Raw genomic sequence first — 13475 nt, forward strand, 5'->3', positions numbered from 1 at the left:
TTAGCATGGATAGTGGATTGGCTAATAACAGGAAAACAGTTGGGATAAATGGATCATTTGGCAAATGGAGTATAAAATGAGACTTTGGGAGGAAGCGCAGATTATTATTTAAATGGAGATACCCCACAGAATACAGTACAGACAGATCTGGTTGTCCTTATACACGTGATTTTCAACTGGCATGATTACAATGCTAATTTCATGGAAATGCCTTGTAACAGATGGTTGTGGTCGCGTCCATTGTTTTATGGACTTTGGGCCATCCTTGCCAGCTTGTTCAGAATGGAGCCATAAATAACTCGAGCAAGAAAGTTTGAAACTTACCCGTTTTTCTCTTTTCTTTAACTTGACAGTCCTCACGATGGAGGAATCCCAGTCCTGCATCAAGAAAAAGATAATTGTTTCTTCTCTCAGCAACAACGACAAAATAAATCATTCAATCTTAAATAACTTTTGGGAAAGATTCCCTGGTTACGCTTTTCAATTTAGACGCAAACGTAAAATTTCTACATTAGATAGACTGACGGTGAACCAGCCAGCCAGCCCACCATGAGTGTTCACATAATGCCAAGTTGAAGTGTTTGAACTCAGGGGACATCTGGACACCAAGCTATTTAACACATTTGTCGCCTCTTCTTTTTAGTCTCCCCATGCTACTACGTACCTTACTCTATTAGAGAAAGTGCTTCAGAGAAGCCAGTATGGATCGCTATGCTTTTCCACTTCTCCCTAGCCAGCATCTGCTTGCCACTAGCCTATGTCAGAGAATACCCCACAATGGAATTTCACGCAAACTCCATATTCTACCTGTCCAAAGCAGTAGACATTAGAACTCTATAGCAAAACTGCCTCATTTCAGAGTTGTCATGAGTAACATGAACACAGTACAATTGTGTTTATATAACACGCGGTCACAGCACTGGCTGTTTAAAGAGCACCCTTCAATTATATGAATGATACTCCCCATCAACCAATTATTCAGCTGCTCACCTTGAACACATGAAACAATCACAATTTTAATGAGCCTATGTAAATCCTGAATTTGAGCAGGGAATATCATATGCAAACCAAAATTCATAAGTTTATTTGTGAAATAATTTGTCTTCATTGCACAGATAAAAGTATTATGCCCTGGACAAAGATTAGAATTTATAGAGCTCAATGCTCTGGAGAAACAGGTTACAATATTGTAAAAAGTCCCCATACAGAAATTACGGTTGCCTAAAATTTTGAATGGGATGGTTACCAAAATTCTTAACACTGACGCTTCTTGGTCCAGTGCTTTGTCAAGTTGCCTTACCTCTCCCCAGGACAATTTTAACATCAACAGTGACTTAGTCTACACAGGAGCCTGTACTCTCTGCACCTCTTAATTTAAAGTCAGTTAATTCAAGTTACTCGACAATTCATACAAACATCCGAATGAGGAGGAGGCTGCCATTCGGCTCCACTACTTGATAAGATCATGGCTGATCCGATGTGGCCTCTACTTTCCTGTCTACCTCCCATATCCTTTGACTTCCTTGTCAGTCAAGAATCTAACTCAGCCTTAAAAAATGAAACATCCTTTCAGCATCCACCCTGTCAAGTCTCCTCTGGGCCTTATCTGTTTCAATCACCTCTCATTTTTCTAAACTCCAATGAGTACAGGCTTGACTATCCGGCCTTTCCTCATAAGGCAACCCCTTCACCCCAGGTATCAGTCAAGTGAACCTTCTCTGCACTGTTTCTATTGCAATTATATCCTCCCTTAAATAGGGAGACCAAAACTGTATATAGTACTCCAGATGTGGTCTCACCAACATCCTGTACAACTGTAGCAAAACATTCCTACTTTTATATTCTATTCTCCTTGCAATAAACGACTACATTCCATTTGCCTTCCTAATTACTTGCTGTACCTGAATACTAACTTTGTGATTCATGTACCAGGACATCCAAATCCCTCTGTATTGCAGAGTTCTGCAATCTCTCTCAATAAGTAATATGCTACTTTTTTATTCTTCCTACTAAAGTGGACAAGTTCACATTTTATACTCCATCAACCAAAATTTTTGCCCACTCACTTCACCTATCTAAGTCACTTTGTACACTATGTGCTCCTCACAACTTACTTTCCTACTTATATCTTTGTCATCATTAAATTTAGCAACCATACATTCAGCTCCTTCTTCCAAGTCATCGACAGATTGTAAATAGCTGAGGCCCCAGCACTGATCCTTGTGGCATTTGACTCGATACTTCTCGCTAACCCAAAAATGGCCCATTTATCCCTACTCTCTGCATCCTGTTATCTAACCAATCTTCTATCCATGTGAATATGCTACCCCCTACACCATGAGCTCTTATTTTGTGTAGCAACCTTTGATGTGTCACCTTATCAAATGCCTTCTGGAAACCCAAGTACACCACATCAACTTTATTGCTTTATCCATGTTGCCTGTTACTTTCTCAAAGAGCTCCAATAAATTAGTCAACCACAATTTCCCCCTCACAAACCTGACTGCACTAAGATTTTCGAAGTGCCTTGCTATAACCTCCTTAATAATATGATTCAAGCATTTTCCCTATGACAGGTATTGGGTTAACTAGTCTGTAGTTTCTTGCTTTTGGCTCCCCCCTTTCTTGAATAGGAGTTACATTCGCTATTTTCCAATCTGATGGGAAAATTTACATTTTTTAAAAGCATATTTTGCTTCAGCACCATTTTGTTTACATTGAATAATTCAATAAAGCAAATAAACTAATCCTTTCAATGCAAAACAGAACTGAACAGGAGAGACTGTACCACCTTAGATTCACTGGGAGTTCCTGATACCCTTCAATCAAATCCCACGAACGCAGCCTCAACTTTATCTAACAAAAGATATGTGAAAAGAATTACCAATGAGTCATCAGTCTTGTCATAGCTAATGTCGGAATGAGAGATAAACGATCCAGACTCATCTATTGTAGATAGTCTAAAAAGAAAAGTAAAAATATTTAGGAACCATCAACAACACTCATTTGACTTACCTACTTTATGATATCCCAAGTCTCTACAATTGCAAGATATTTGGCTACCACATGCCCTGCTCCCCCCTCCTGTCATTAACAATATGATCAGGGCACATTTCTCCCTAAATAGCATTTAAAAAAAAAGCAGCAACACCACTGATTATTTGGTCTCACTCAAGGGTGAAAATAAATGGCACTCTCGACTACAGAAGGTCCTTTATTTATTTGCGCTTCCATCTGGAGTGAGAAATCTTTAGAACTGGATAAACTGATTGCAAGAGGGTCAAGATGATGCCACGTAACAGGAGAACATCCGCAGGATGCTTCAAAACTTATTTTTGAAATGCAGCCACTGTTGCTTTGCAGGCTAATGCGGCAGCCAGTTTGCGCACAGCAAAGTACCATAAACAGCAAATTAGATGAATAACCATTTAATCTGTTTTGGTGATGTGGATTGAGGGAATACCATTTTGGGAAGGCTGAACAGTGGGGTCTTTAACATCCACCTCAACAGGCATGGAGCCTCAGTTTACAGACAGCATCCCAGACAATGGAGCATTCTCTCAGCACTGTACAAAGTGTCAGCCTGTATACTCAAGCTCTAGATTTGGACTCGAATCCACAAACTTACTCAAAGGAGAGTACAGAAAGTAAGCCAAGTTGACACTTCAAATTTCCAACTGTCTGCAGCTCTGATCTACTTCACTTACTGATCCAAATGTAAAAAAAACATTCTGGATTGCAAATTCTTCAGCTAGAATGGTAATTCCATGCAGAACAATTCATGAGCAAGAAACGTGGCTTCTACTAATATCTAATTGTACACCAATGCTTCTGGTGCAAGTGCTTTAAAAATATAAAAGTAAGGAAACCCTAAGGTATTTTGAGGTGGCTTCTAACTTAATTTTGAATCTTATTAATTAAGAGCATTTTGATAAAACACTGAACTCTCTAAACCAGCACATTAGAATGCGTCACAGGCACCCATTAGAGAGAAAGGGAAATGGAGGGGCAGGGAAGGGGAAAAAAAACTTTTTTTTTTTGCACAAAGTACTCCATTATAAAAGAAAATAATTCACTCAAAAGAATTCTTGGGCTGTTCTTTGCTGGCATCAAGACCCTGGAATAGAGTCTCTCTTCCGACACTGCCACTGCAGTGACATCAGGTAGGGAGGATCTCAATTCATCCTGGAACAGTTCTACTATAAACAGCTGGAAGAGGCAGAACTCCAAACTGGCCAGAAAACCACTCTGGAGACTCAACCTCAAAACTACACTACAGGTTTGGAAATTTCCTCTCTCAGCCTGTCCTGTGGTTTTGCAGGGATGGGCAGCACCAAAAGCAGCCTCTGGACTGGTTTATGTCCAGCCTCTAGCTGTTTGTACTGGGGCATACAGGGAAGCTGCAGTTATTAGATCACCCTGGCAAAGATAGAGTGTTGACTGGAGGATCACCATGGCTGTAGGAAAATCAGTGCTTTGATTTTCCAAATAATTTAAGCATAATTGTGTGAAAAAGTACTTTGCATAAAAAAGTACTGCCCCTTTATGCAACTTCCTCTAAGTGTTGACTGAAATTTCAATTGTGACCTTTCCTGGTTTAACAGCATATAAAAGTCACGCTTGACTCTCTTTTCCCCTCCCCAATTGAAGCTTTGCCCTAAAACCAACAGCGCAAATAATTGTTGGTGACTGAAAAGTACTACCGTTTGTTGGATGCATATCCATTAGGATTTGAGCATTTGGGGTTGAGGAAAGCAAGAGCAGACTTCTGTTCTTCATTTAATTGAATGCTGGTCGAGCCTTCTGTTATGAGGAGCTCTCGGATAAGCTGAATCTGACGTTCCTTAAATGAAAGAAAGTAATTACTACAATGGAAGAGTACCACTGGCTCAAGTCAAATCAAATCTTAATGTGGTCACAGTGCCTGCTTCTGGTCATTCTCCAGTGATCCTTGTGCATACAGATAGGTGAGGATAGCATTTGGGTTTGGCTGCGATGGTCAAACTGCCTGACAACGCTCACCATCTTAAGCTGGTGCACAAAGAATGAAACAGGGGCAGGTTACCGGTTTACTCCTACAGCTGTACTCCAAGCACCTGTCACTGCCATCAAGCTGGAGAAAATGGAACTCAATTGTACGAGAAGCTCCACTATAAGTTAAGGCAGTCATCAGGCCGTGTGTAATATCTGACAGTGTTACATACGTGAATAAATATTCACCACTCCATTGCCAAGATGGTGTGGTGTGATGTGATTGTTGAAGACTAAATGGGAAACAAGGTATGCACGAATGGTTACAAAAGGTTCCATGGTTTAGAAGTTACCTTGTTAATCGGTACATGAACCCCAATAAAATTGTTTTGGTGTATGAAGATGACATTATAGCCCCAATTTTTCACAGCTCAGTGTTGCAAACGAGGTACTGCAGGCAACAGATCAGAAAATCAGGTACCTAACCTCCCTCTATCCAATTTTATAGGCAGTGATAAGGCAGGCCAGACTAATATATAAAGCATTCTAGTCCTAAATTTGACATATTTTTAATGCTCCACCCACAGTGTAAACCTCAACTGTAGAAAAAAAAATTGGAAAGCTCTCTTGTTCAAGCAGAGCTTTAAGAAAAGGCAAGTTTTAGTGAGGACGTTTGTGCTTCAGTGCTCCCTCTGCTACATGGTGCTCCATGCATTACTTGGTCTCATCCAATGATCCTTTCGTTTGTGACTTTCTAGCATTTACCCCCACACTTTTCTTCCCAATGTTCAGTTACTGTGGGCTACGACATTGCACTAAAAAGAGTTGAGGATTTGCTTCAAATACTTTATGCACCTGACAGCTTTCCACGCACGTGTGCACGAGGGAAGCGATAAGTGCTGTCCCTGCAAGGGGCAGCATCTTTACAATGGCTTCTGTGGACGAGACAGCGCTTCTATAAGGTGGCAGCTTTCCTAAGTGCATGTAAGCAGAGTTCTTCATATTAATCCCATGGTCTTTATAAAGAGAAAAGGTTTGCTCTCAATTGATGTCCAGGTGGCTCCAAAGCACAAGTACGAATATCAGTGACCAGTATTTATGAGGCTATCATAATGCAGTCATTGTGCAGCATCCTACAGTATCAGCTTCATCTGAAGAAGCACTGGATGGACGGACTGATTTATAACAAGCACGGTTGTTGAGCCCACAAAAGCAGCACCTCAATTACTGTTTGCTGTCTCCTGCATCATCAAGAAGGAAAGAAAAGTGTGCTCTGTGTCTTAGGTACAATTAAGAGCAGTTGCCAAAGCACAATAGTGTTGCGTAATGCTTCAACCGGTACCTCTCAAAAGGGTACAGGAATTCCCAACTTAGGTTTGTCCCATTTCTGAAATGTGAACAAATTGACCATCTTCCTTCAAATACCAGCATGGTCTAATACTGGAAGGTAGCACTCAGTCCCAATTCAGGCTACTCTCTTCGGTGCACCTCCTCCAGCCCGACTTACAGTTTTCCATCAAAACTAGCAGCCACCACCCCCCACCCCTCCCCCACCCCATTCCATTGAGAACTAGCAAGCAATTTGATGGAAACCTCTGATTTGTTTTTAAAAAAGCAATCCTTTGAAGCCTCATTAGATTGTACAATCTGTAAACCAAGTGTACAGGTCAACCTCTCTGAGCAAGCTTTTCTTTTGCAGCTTCATCAGATTGGGGAAAGGGAAGATAGTCTTGCATTGCAATGGTGGCCCTGGATTCTTAAAATTAGGTCTGAAGTGTTGTATACAGATGCAATACTTTCTAAAGGCCTTAGATTGTGTAATACTTCATGAAGTTGGAGAAAACGCCTTGGGCTGATGAATCCATCTGTATTTGTACTGGCTCCTTGCTGCTAACTATTGTTAATTGTATAAATTGAGGTCAAGCATATATGGGACGGCATTAATTGAATGATTACTTGAGCGCATATAAAGAGACACTTATTGACACTGGTGTGGGAGTAAAGTTAGAGGTATACACTTGTTATGTTTCACTCTGAATAAATCTAAAACCAAGATTGGCTTCTGGTCTCCTACTCACCAACTGGCTGTCAGGAGTTTAACAGCCATCAGCTGTAATCCAGTTGAAATAAACTTTGCAATAATGCAGCACGCTGGCTGTTAGATACTTCAGTGCAATAGACAACATCGTGTTACAAGAAGCACATTTTTAAACTTGAGCTTTAATGGTAGTGACATTGAATTTACAGAAACAGAGCATTCATCCCGCCTGGTCTATGTCAGTGTGTAGCCCCCACCCATCCTTCTTTACCTAACTCTGTCACCATATCCATGTATTCCTTTCTCCCTCATGTGTGAATCTAGCTTTCCTTCAAGTGCATATACTATTTACCTCACCTGCTCAATAGAGAGTTCCCTATTCTCACCATTCCCTTGGTTTTTAAGCTTTGCCTGAATTCTCTATTGAATTTACTAGTGACTATCTTATATTTATGGCCCCCTGTTCTGCCGTTCCCTGCAAATGGAAGCATCTGGTCATCCCCATCAAGTACTTAGATAATTTTAAAGGGCTCTAATAGACCATCCCTCAATCTTCTTTTTGAGAGAAGAGCCCCAGCCTTTCAGTTCTGGTGCCACCCTAGTGAATCTTTTTTTGCACTTTCTCCAGTGCCTCAAATCATTTTCGTAAAACGGAGAGACCAGAACTATTCACAGAACTCGAAGTGTGGTCTAAAAATGGCCCCATACAAGTTGAACATAATATTCCACCCCTCTAGAAATGAACCCCAGTGCTTTGTTACTTTATGGCCTTATTAACCTACGTCTCTACTTTTCAGTGATATAGAAAGAAACATTTTCCATGGAGCATAACCTCCTTGTTCTTACGACCAAAATGTAGGAATATATGACAGGAAGTAGTTGCCTCTATGTACATTATCTCAGTGTATTCAAACCTAGGTTAGACATATATTGCAAAGCCAGTTTACTAATATAAAATTGACTTTGATTATAGTTTTTGATTCTTTTAATGCTATGCATAATAATGTTGAAAATACTTAGCAGGAAGCATTTGTGAAAAGAGAAAGGTAGTGTTAACCCTTCAGGTAATGACCTTCTGCGAATGGCCAGACTTCCACATTCTACCTTCTGTAAACTCAAAGTCATCCAAAACTCCCTGCTGCCCATATCCTTACTCACACCAAGTCATGTTGACCTCCTTTGGCTCCCAGTTAAGTAACAGCTCAATTTTTTTCCCCATCATGGTTTTCAAATCTGTCCACACATGAAACATTACGTAGAAATGAAATGTCATTTCTAACAGCTCTGTATAAATGCTGCCTGACCTGCTGAGTGGTTCCTGAATTCCAGAATTTTTCCTTTTGTTTCATTGTTTCTTGAGAATTATATAATGGAGTTTTCACTGTATGCCACTACCAGTCACATGATGTAATTTAGCCTGATTGAGCGCATTTATTATGGTTTTATTTATAACAGAGCAGAAGACAAGTTGAGATGACACTGTGTATAGCTTGATACCCAGATTCATACAGCCCTTTTCTCTCCTACTGCTAAGCCATTAGGAAAATTAGAAAGAGATGGAACTTGCATTTAGTTAAGTATCCAGTCACATCTCCAGGGCATCTCAAAATGGATCACATGCAACAGTTATTTTTAAGTACAAACATTTGTTACTTAGGTAAATGCAGCAGCCACTTTGCGCATAGCAAATGCAATCAATGACCTGTTAACCTGTGTTTTTTGCTCTTCTTTGAATAACACCACAGAAGATAAACAGGCAGATGGATCTCTTAATATTTCATCCGAAAGGAAGCACCTCACATTTGACAAAACAGCACTCTACTAGCCTTACAGTGTGACTTCAACCCACAATCTTTCGACTCACATGCGAGTGTGACCAATCCGAGTCAAGTGGATAAATGGTATGGAAAAATATGCAAAGAAAACCATAAATTCCAGCTCAGCCTGGTATAAATATTAAGATCTCCATTTGATGTTTACTTCAAAAGAAATGGCTTTAATCTGAAAGAAAGCATAAAGCCCACAACCTGTGGGCAAGTAGTAACTTGCATGTTCCACATGCAAACGTGTCATCTCAAAAGGTTTACAGAAGAGGAGACCCAAATGTGTACCCAGAGAACCCACCAGATGCCAACAGGTTGTAAAATGTGGTTCATTGCAAAAAGAGACATCCCTTTGTGGATTCATTCTTACTGTATTGTTCTCTCATATTGCGCTATTAGTACATTGCTGAGTCTTTGCTTCTGTGTATCACTTCACCTGTAAATAAATCTGGGCCAAGTAGTTTTAGCCTGCACATATTGATCTGGTGATGTGTCATTTGCAACTTCAAGAGGTGATGGGAGAATGTAGTGGAGATTGTATTTCCTTGCCAGTGATTTAATCACTATTGGGTCTTAAATGCTTAAACCAGGCACGTTAGTCCTCAATCCAGTGGATAAAAGCGTTTGGTCCCTAAAAGATAAATCTGCTTCTGAAAACAGTTGCCACACTATAACAGCTGAGGGCCGAAGAGGAGCTTCAAACACTTATTGCAGTTTGACCAAGTGCATAGTTCCTTTAATATTATGAGGTGGTTACTTAATCTAATAGCCAGTCCTGTATACAGAAATGAGGAAACCAGTTTGTTTTTAGCACTGGTGGTTTAGAATACAATTTTAAAATCAGCCAGACATACCAGTCTTTCACACTCTGTTTCTGCTTTCTGCCGACGTTTCATTTCTACGTCAACTTGGTTACGAGCGTGCTTCAATTTGACATCAAGTGCACTTCGTTCAGTCTCAGCTTTTGTTAGGCACTCTGTGGCACGGGACAGCTCCAGCTCAGTCTTCTGCCATCTTCTTCTGCACTCTTCAAAGTTTTTGGCTAACTGAATAAACTCTGTTAGAAAAAAGGTACGGATATAATTTTTTTTAAAAAAAAAGTGCTTACCAATATAACATGCTTATCCTGTCTCCATGCTATCCATTAATATGAGTCTTGCTTAGGTCAAACTGCTGTGTTGATGCAATGATACTCAGTTTTGCTTCTAAATTAATTTGCCATTTTCTTCCCTAAAAGGCAGTACTTGGGTTAAAAATTATATACAATATTGTCAGACCTTAAAGATATTCTGAACCTGGAGTATCCAAAACATTGTCCCAACCCCTTTGATGCAATTGCCCTGTGCACACTGACTCATTTTCAACTTGGGTTTATGTTGCAAATTTTGCTGTTCTCTCCTCCTCAGATTTCCCAGGCCGATCCGCTTGATATGGTATACTCTCAAAGTCAGACTTGCTCAATGGCATTAATCCCTAATCCCAAAAGGGGTGGATGGGGCTGAAAACAGATCCATTCAAACCACAGGGCCTAAGAAATGCGAGTGGGCAAAACTTGAGCAGTGTGAAATATAAGCAACTGACATCAGGGAAAACTGAATGGGAGTCAAGAGGACTGAGGAACCAGCACACAGAGCAGATCAGCTCGGGGCAGTGTGCAGAGATATAGAGGTTCATAAATAAAAGAAAGTGAATTGACATTAAATGCTGGTAGAAATCAAACAACTGAAATCTTTGTTTGAAAGGAATGAGCTGCTTTTCTATTATAACTGTTTTGGTTGGTCCACAAGGCTTCATGACACACAGTTGTACAGCTCACCAAGCCAGGTTTGAACCCCTATCCTGTTGGTTCGACACAACATACCCATTAAAATTCCAAGTGTCTAAAAGTAAACTAGGTGCATAATCTCACTGATCATGACCAATATTGGCGAAATTAAATATGCTTACGAGGTTCAGTTCCTTCATTCAGTACTTCCATCTGTCTGAGCAACTGCTCGAACATGTTCCGTAGAGTGACCATTACGGATTCCATTTTCCTATATGTAGAAAAAAGGATTAAAACATTATAAAGTAATGGAACTATAACAGTGACACAGCTTCCACACATCCCTCAGTTTTAAACCCAATGAAATATTCTCTTGCACACACTGGACTTGCAAAGGGAGAAAAACCAACACAGGAGTCGAATTCCTTCAAAACGCAATTACCTTCCACCAACTGAATTTTAGCCTGACAGGTAGTTTAAGTGAAGGTTCATCTTCTACCCGTCTCTCCACCTGCAGGGAACCAACAGTTGGCTGGAAGTCACAAGTCATTCCACATGTGCGGTTGCAGCCAGATGTTCCCTTGAAAATTATAAAATGGCTGTCAGTCCAAATATGGTGGTGGCTTTCCTATCCTCTCAGTTCCAGAAATCCCAGTTCAGTCTTATTATAATTCATAAGGGATAAGACCTGGAGGAATGGGCTTTCAGAAACACAGTAGCACAGAGCAAACACTGCCGCTCAACAGTAGAAATTTAATATTAATATTTACTCAATGGAAACTTTGAATGCCATGACTTCACCAGTCAGAATGAAGGGCTGAGTTTGATACCATAGTGACAAAATAATAATTTATTCAGCTGAGCATGTCCAATCACAAATGACAACAGTTTAAAGGAATCATTTCCATAGAATTTAATTGAAGCAAACAGAACAAACGGAAGAATCCCAGGTGACATGCTTCAGCCAAGGTGCCTCCAGCAACATAAAAACAATTCTCAGCGGTTCTTCAATTTCTAACAGTCATCCCTCAGAGATCTTTAACAACAATATTGCTTCCAAGGAAAACTTCATTTGCAAAGAATTGCTTAATCATCCCTCACAAATTGGATGAAGCAGCCCCATTAAGTGCTTAAAAATCCAAGTTCTAACAGCACTGTATGGCAAGTGGGCTGTGCTCCCAGCTGTACTGTTAACGGATGGGGAAAACTGCTCACTTCAAAAGAACAAAAACATGGGACCTTCCATTCAAACAGAATAAAAAAATATTGCTTAAGTATGCAAGAAGGACAAGCATTAAAGTGCTGTGCACAGCAAAGGCACAAAAGCATCATTAACTGCTGATATCTAACCACAACCCACTCGTGCCCACGAGTACACAATACACCCAGTTCAAGACCAGAAACATACTACCTCAGCATTGCAGTGGGGTTAGGCAGTCAATGCTATGGACTGAAATTATTCCATTGAAACTACACAAGTACAAATCAGGCTCCATTAAAGGTTAGCTCATAATCCTTTTGTTGGGATAGAAGGAAAGTCCTTCCACTTCCCACCTCACCCAATGTTCCTTGTGTGCTGATCTATCAGCACACAAGTTTAGCAGCTGTATTACTCTAATCCATAAAACAGTAACATTTTCACTTTCAAGTTCAAAGATGACGTGTTCGAGTTCTACTGCAGATGAGCAAGCACAAACTGGGTACTGGCGCTGATGCTCCCAGCGCAGTACCGAAGGAGTGCTGCACTGTCAGAGGTGCTGACTTTTGAATGAGGTGTTAAACTGAGACCCTCATCTGCAGTGGATGCGAAAGATCCCGTGGCACTGTTTTAAAGAAGGGCAGGGGAGTTCAGCCTGGTGTCCTGGTCAATATTTATCCCTCGATCGACATTACAAAAGCAGATGATCACGTTGCTGTTTGTGGGATCTTGCTGTGCACAAATTGGCTGCCACATTTCCTACATTCCAACAGTGACCACACTTCAAAAGAAGTGCTTCACTGGGTGCAATATGCGTTGGGGGGGGGGGGGGGGGGGGTGTCCCGGGGATGGGAAAGGCGCTATAGAAATACAAATCCGCCTTTTATAAGTACTCGGTAGCGTGGCCCGGTTGGTATATTGGAGGGTCCAGCTCGCGCCTCGAGGCAGCAGGAATGCCGCTGGCTCACTGATCAGGGAGAGAGGGATCCCAGAGGGAAGGGATGAGGGATGAGGGAAGGCAAACGGCTCTTCCCGCTCTCCCACTGGGTCCAGAAGCCCAGCTCCCACCGCCCATCACCAACAGCAGCATCCGCGACCGGGGCGACCAGCACCAGTCCGGGGGGCCTCAGGGAAGTGAATAAGCCTTGGGGGTCGCGAATCCATGCCTTCCCCCCCCTCCGCCGGGAGTCCTTACCGCTCGATCCCGCCGCGCTCTCGCCCTCTCTCCGCCCCGGCGCCTCGCTCCGTTACTACAGACGTCCCCGCGGGCCCTGATTTCAAATTTCCCCCAACGACCAATCAGGGCGCGACGTTGACCACGGCCGCGTGATTACGTCACGCGTCCGTCATGGTGCCTGCGCGAGAACATCTCCGCATCCCCCAATAAAGAAGCGGGCGCTGTTTAGCCGACCGTAAATCTTCTAGTTAGAAGACCCTGGCTTTCTGCCGCACACCCCACCACCCCTTTCAGTGACCAAACGAAAAGTGCACAAGTAATGCAGAACTTAACCATTACATCAAAGGAAGGCTAGAAAACGTGAATAATAATTTTGTTACTATTGTATCCCTCATGCTTCTTTTCCTTATACAACTTGCATCTAGCTTGGCATTCTTGGCTTATTCATTTCTTCACAGTTAATGTGGGGAAATCCCCCCCAGTATAAATAATGGACTAAAAAC

The 13475-nt window shown here is 41.5% G+C and overlaps 1 protein-coding gene across 1 annotated transcript in view; it reads right to left on the minus strand.

Moving 5' to 3' along the window:
- racgap1 (Rac GTPase activating protein 1) overlaps nt 1-13072 on the minus strand; it is a 31442-nt gene extending 18370 nt beyond the window's left edge. The window contains exons 1-6 of the mRNA XM_078534711.1: nt 12991-13072; nt 10780-10868; nt 9687-9889; nt 4704-4843; nt 2885-2960; nt 325-378 (exon numbers count right to left, since the gene is read on the minus strand). Of these exons, the coding sequence (XP_078390837.1) occupies nt 325-378; nt 2885-2960; nt 4704-4843; nt 9687-9889; nt 10780-10864 (558 nt within the window). The 5' untranslated portion in view covers nt 10865-10868; nt 12991-13072. The remainder of the gene's footprint in view (nt 1-324; nt 379-2884; nt 2961-4703; nt 4844-9686; nt 9890-10779; nt 10869-12990) is intronic.
- Nucleotides 13073-13475: the final 403 nt, after the last annotated feature.

Source organism: Cetorhinus maximus, chromosome X (assembly GCF_964194155.1).
Source record: "Cetorhinus maximus chromosome X, sCetMax3.hap1.1, whole genome shotgun sequence".
Classification (NCBI taxonomy): domain Eukaryota; kingdom Metazoa; phylum Chordata; class Chondrichthyes; order Lamniformes; family Cetorhinidae; genus Cetorhinus; species Cetorhinus maximus.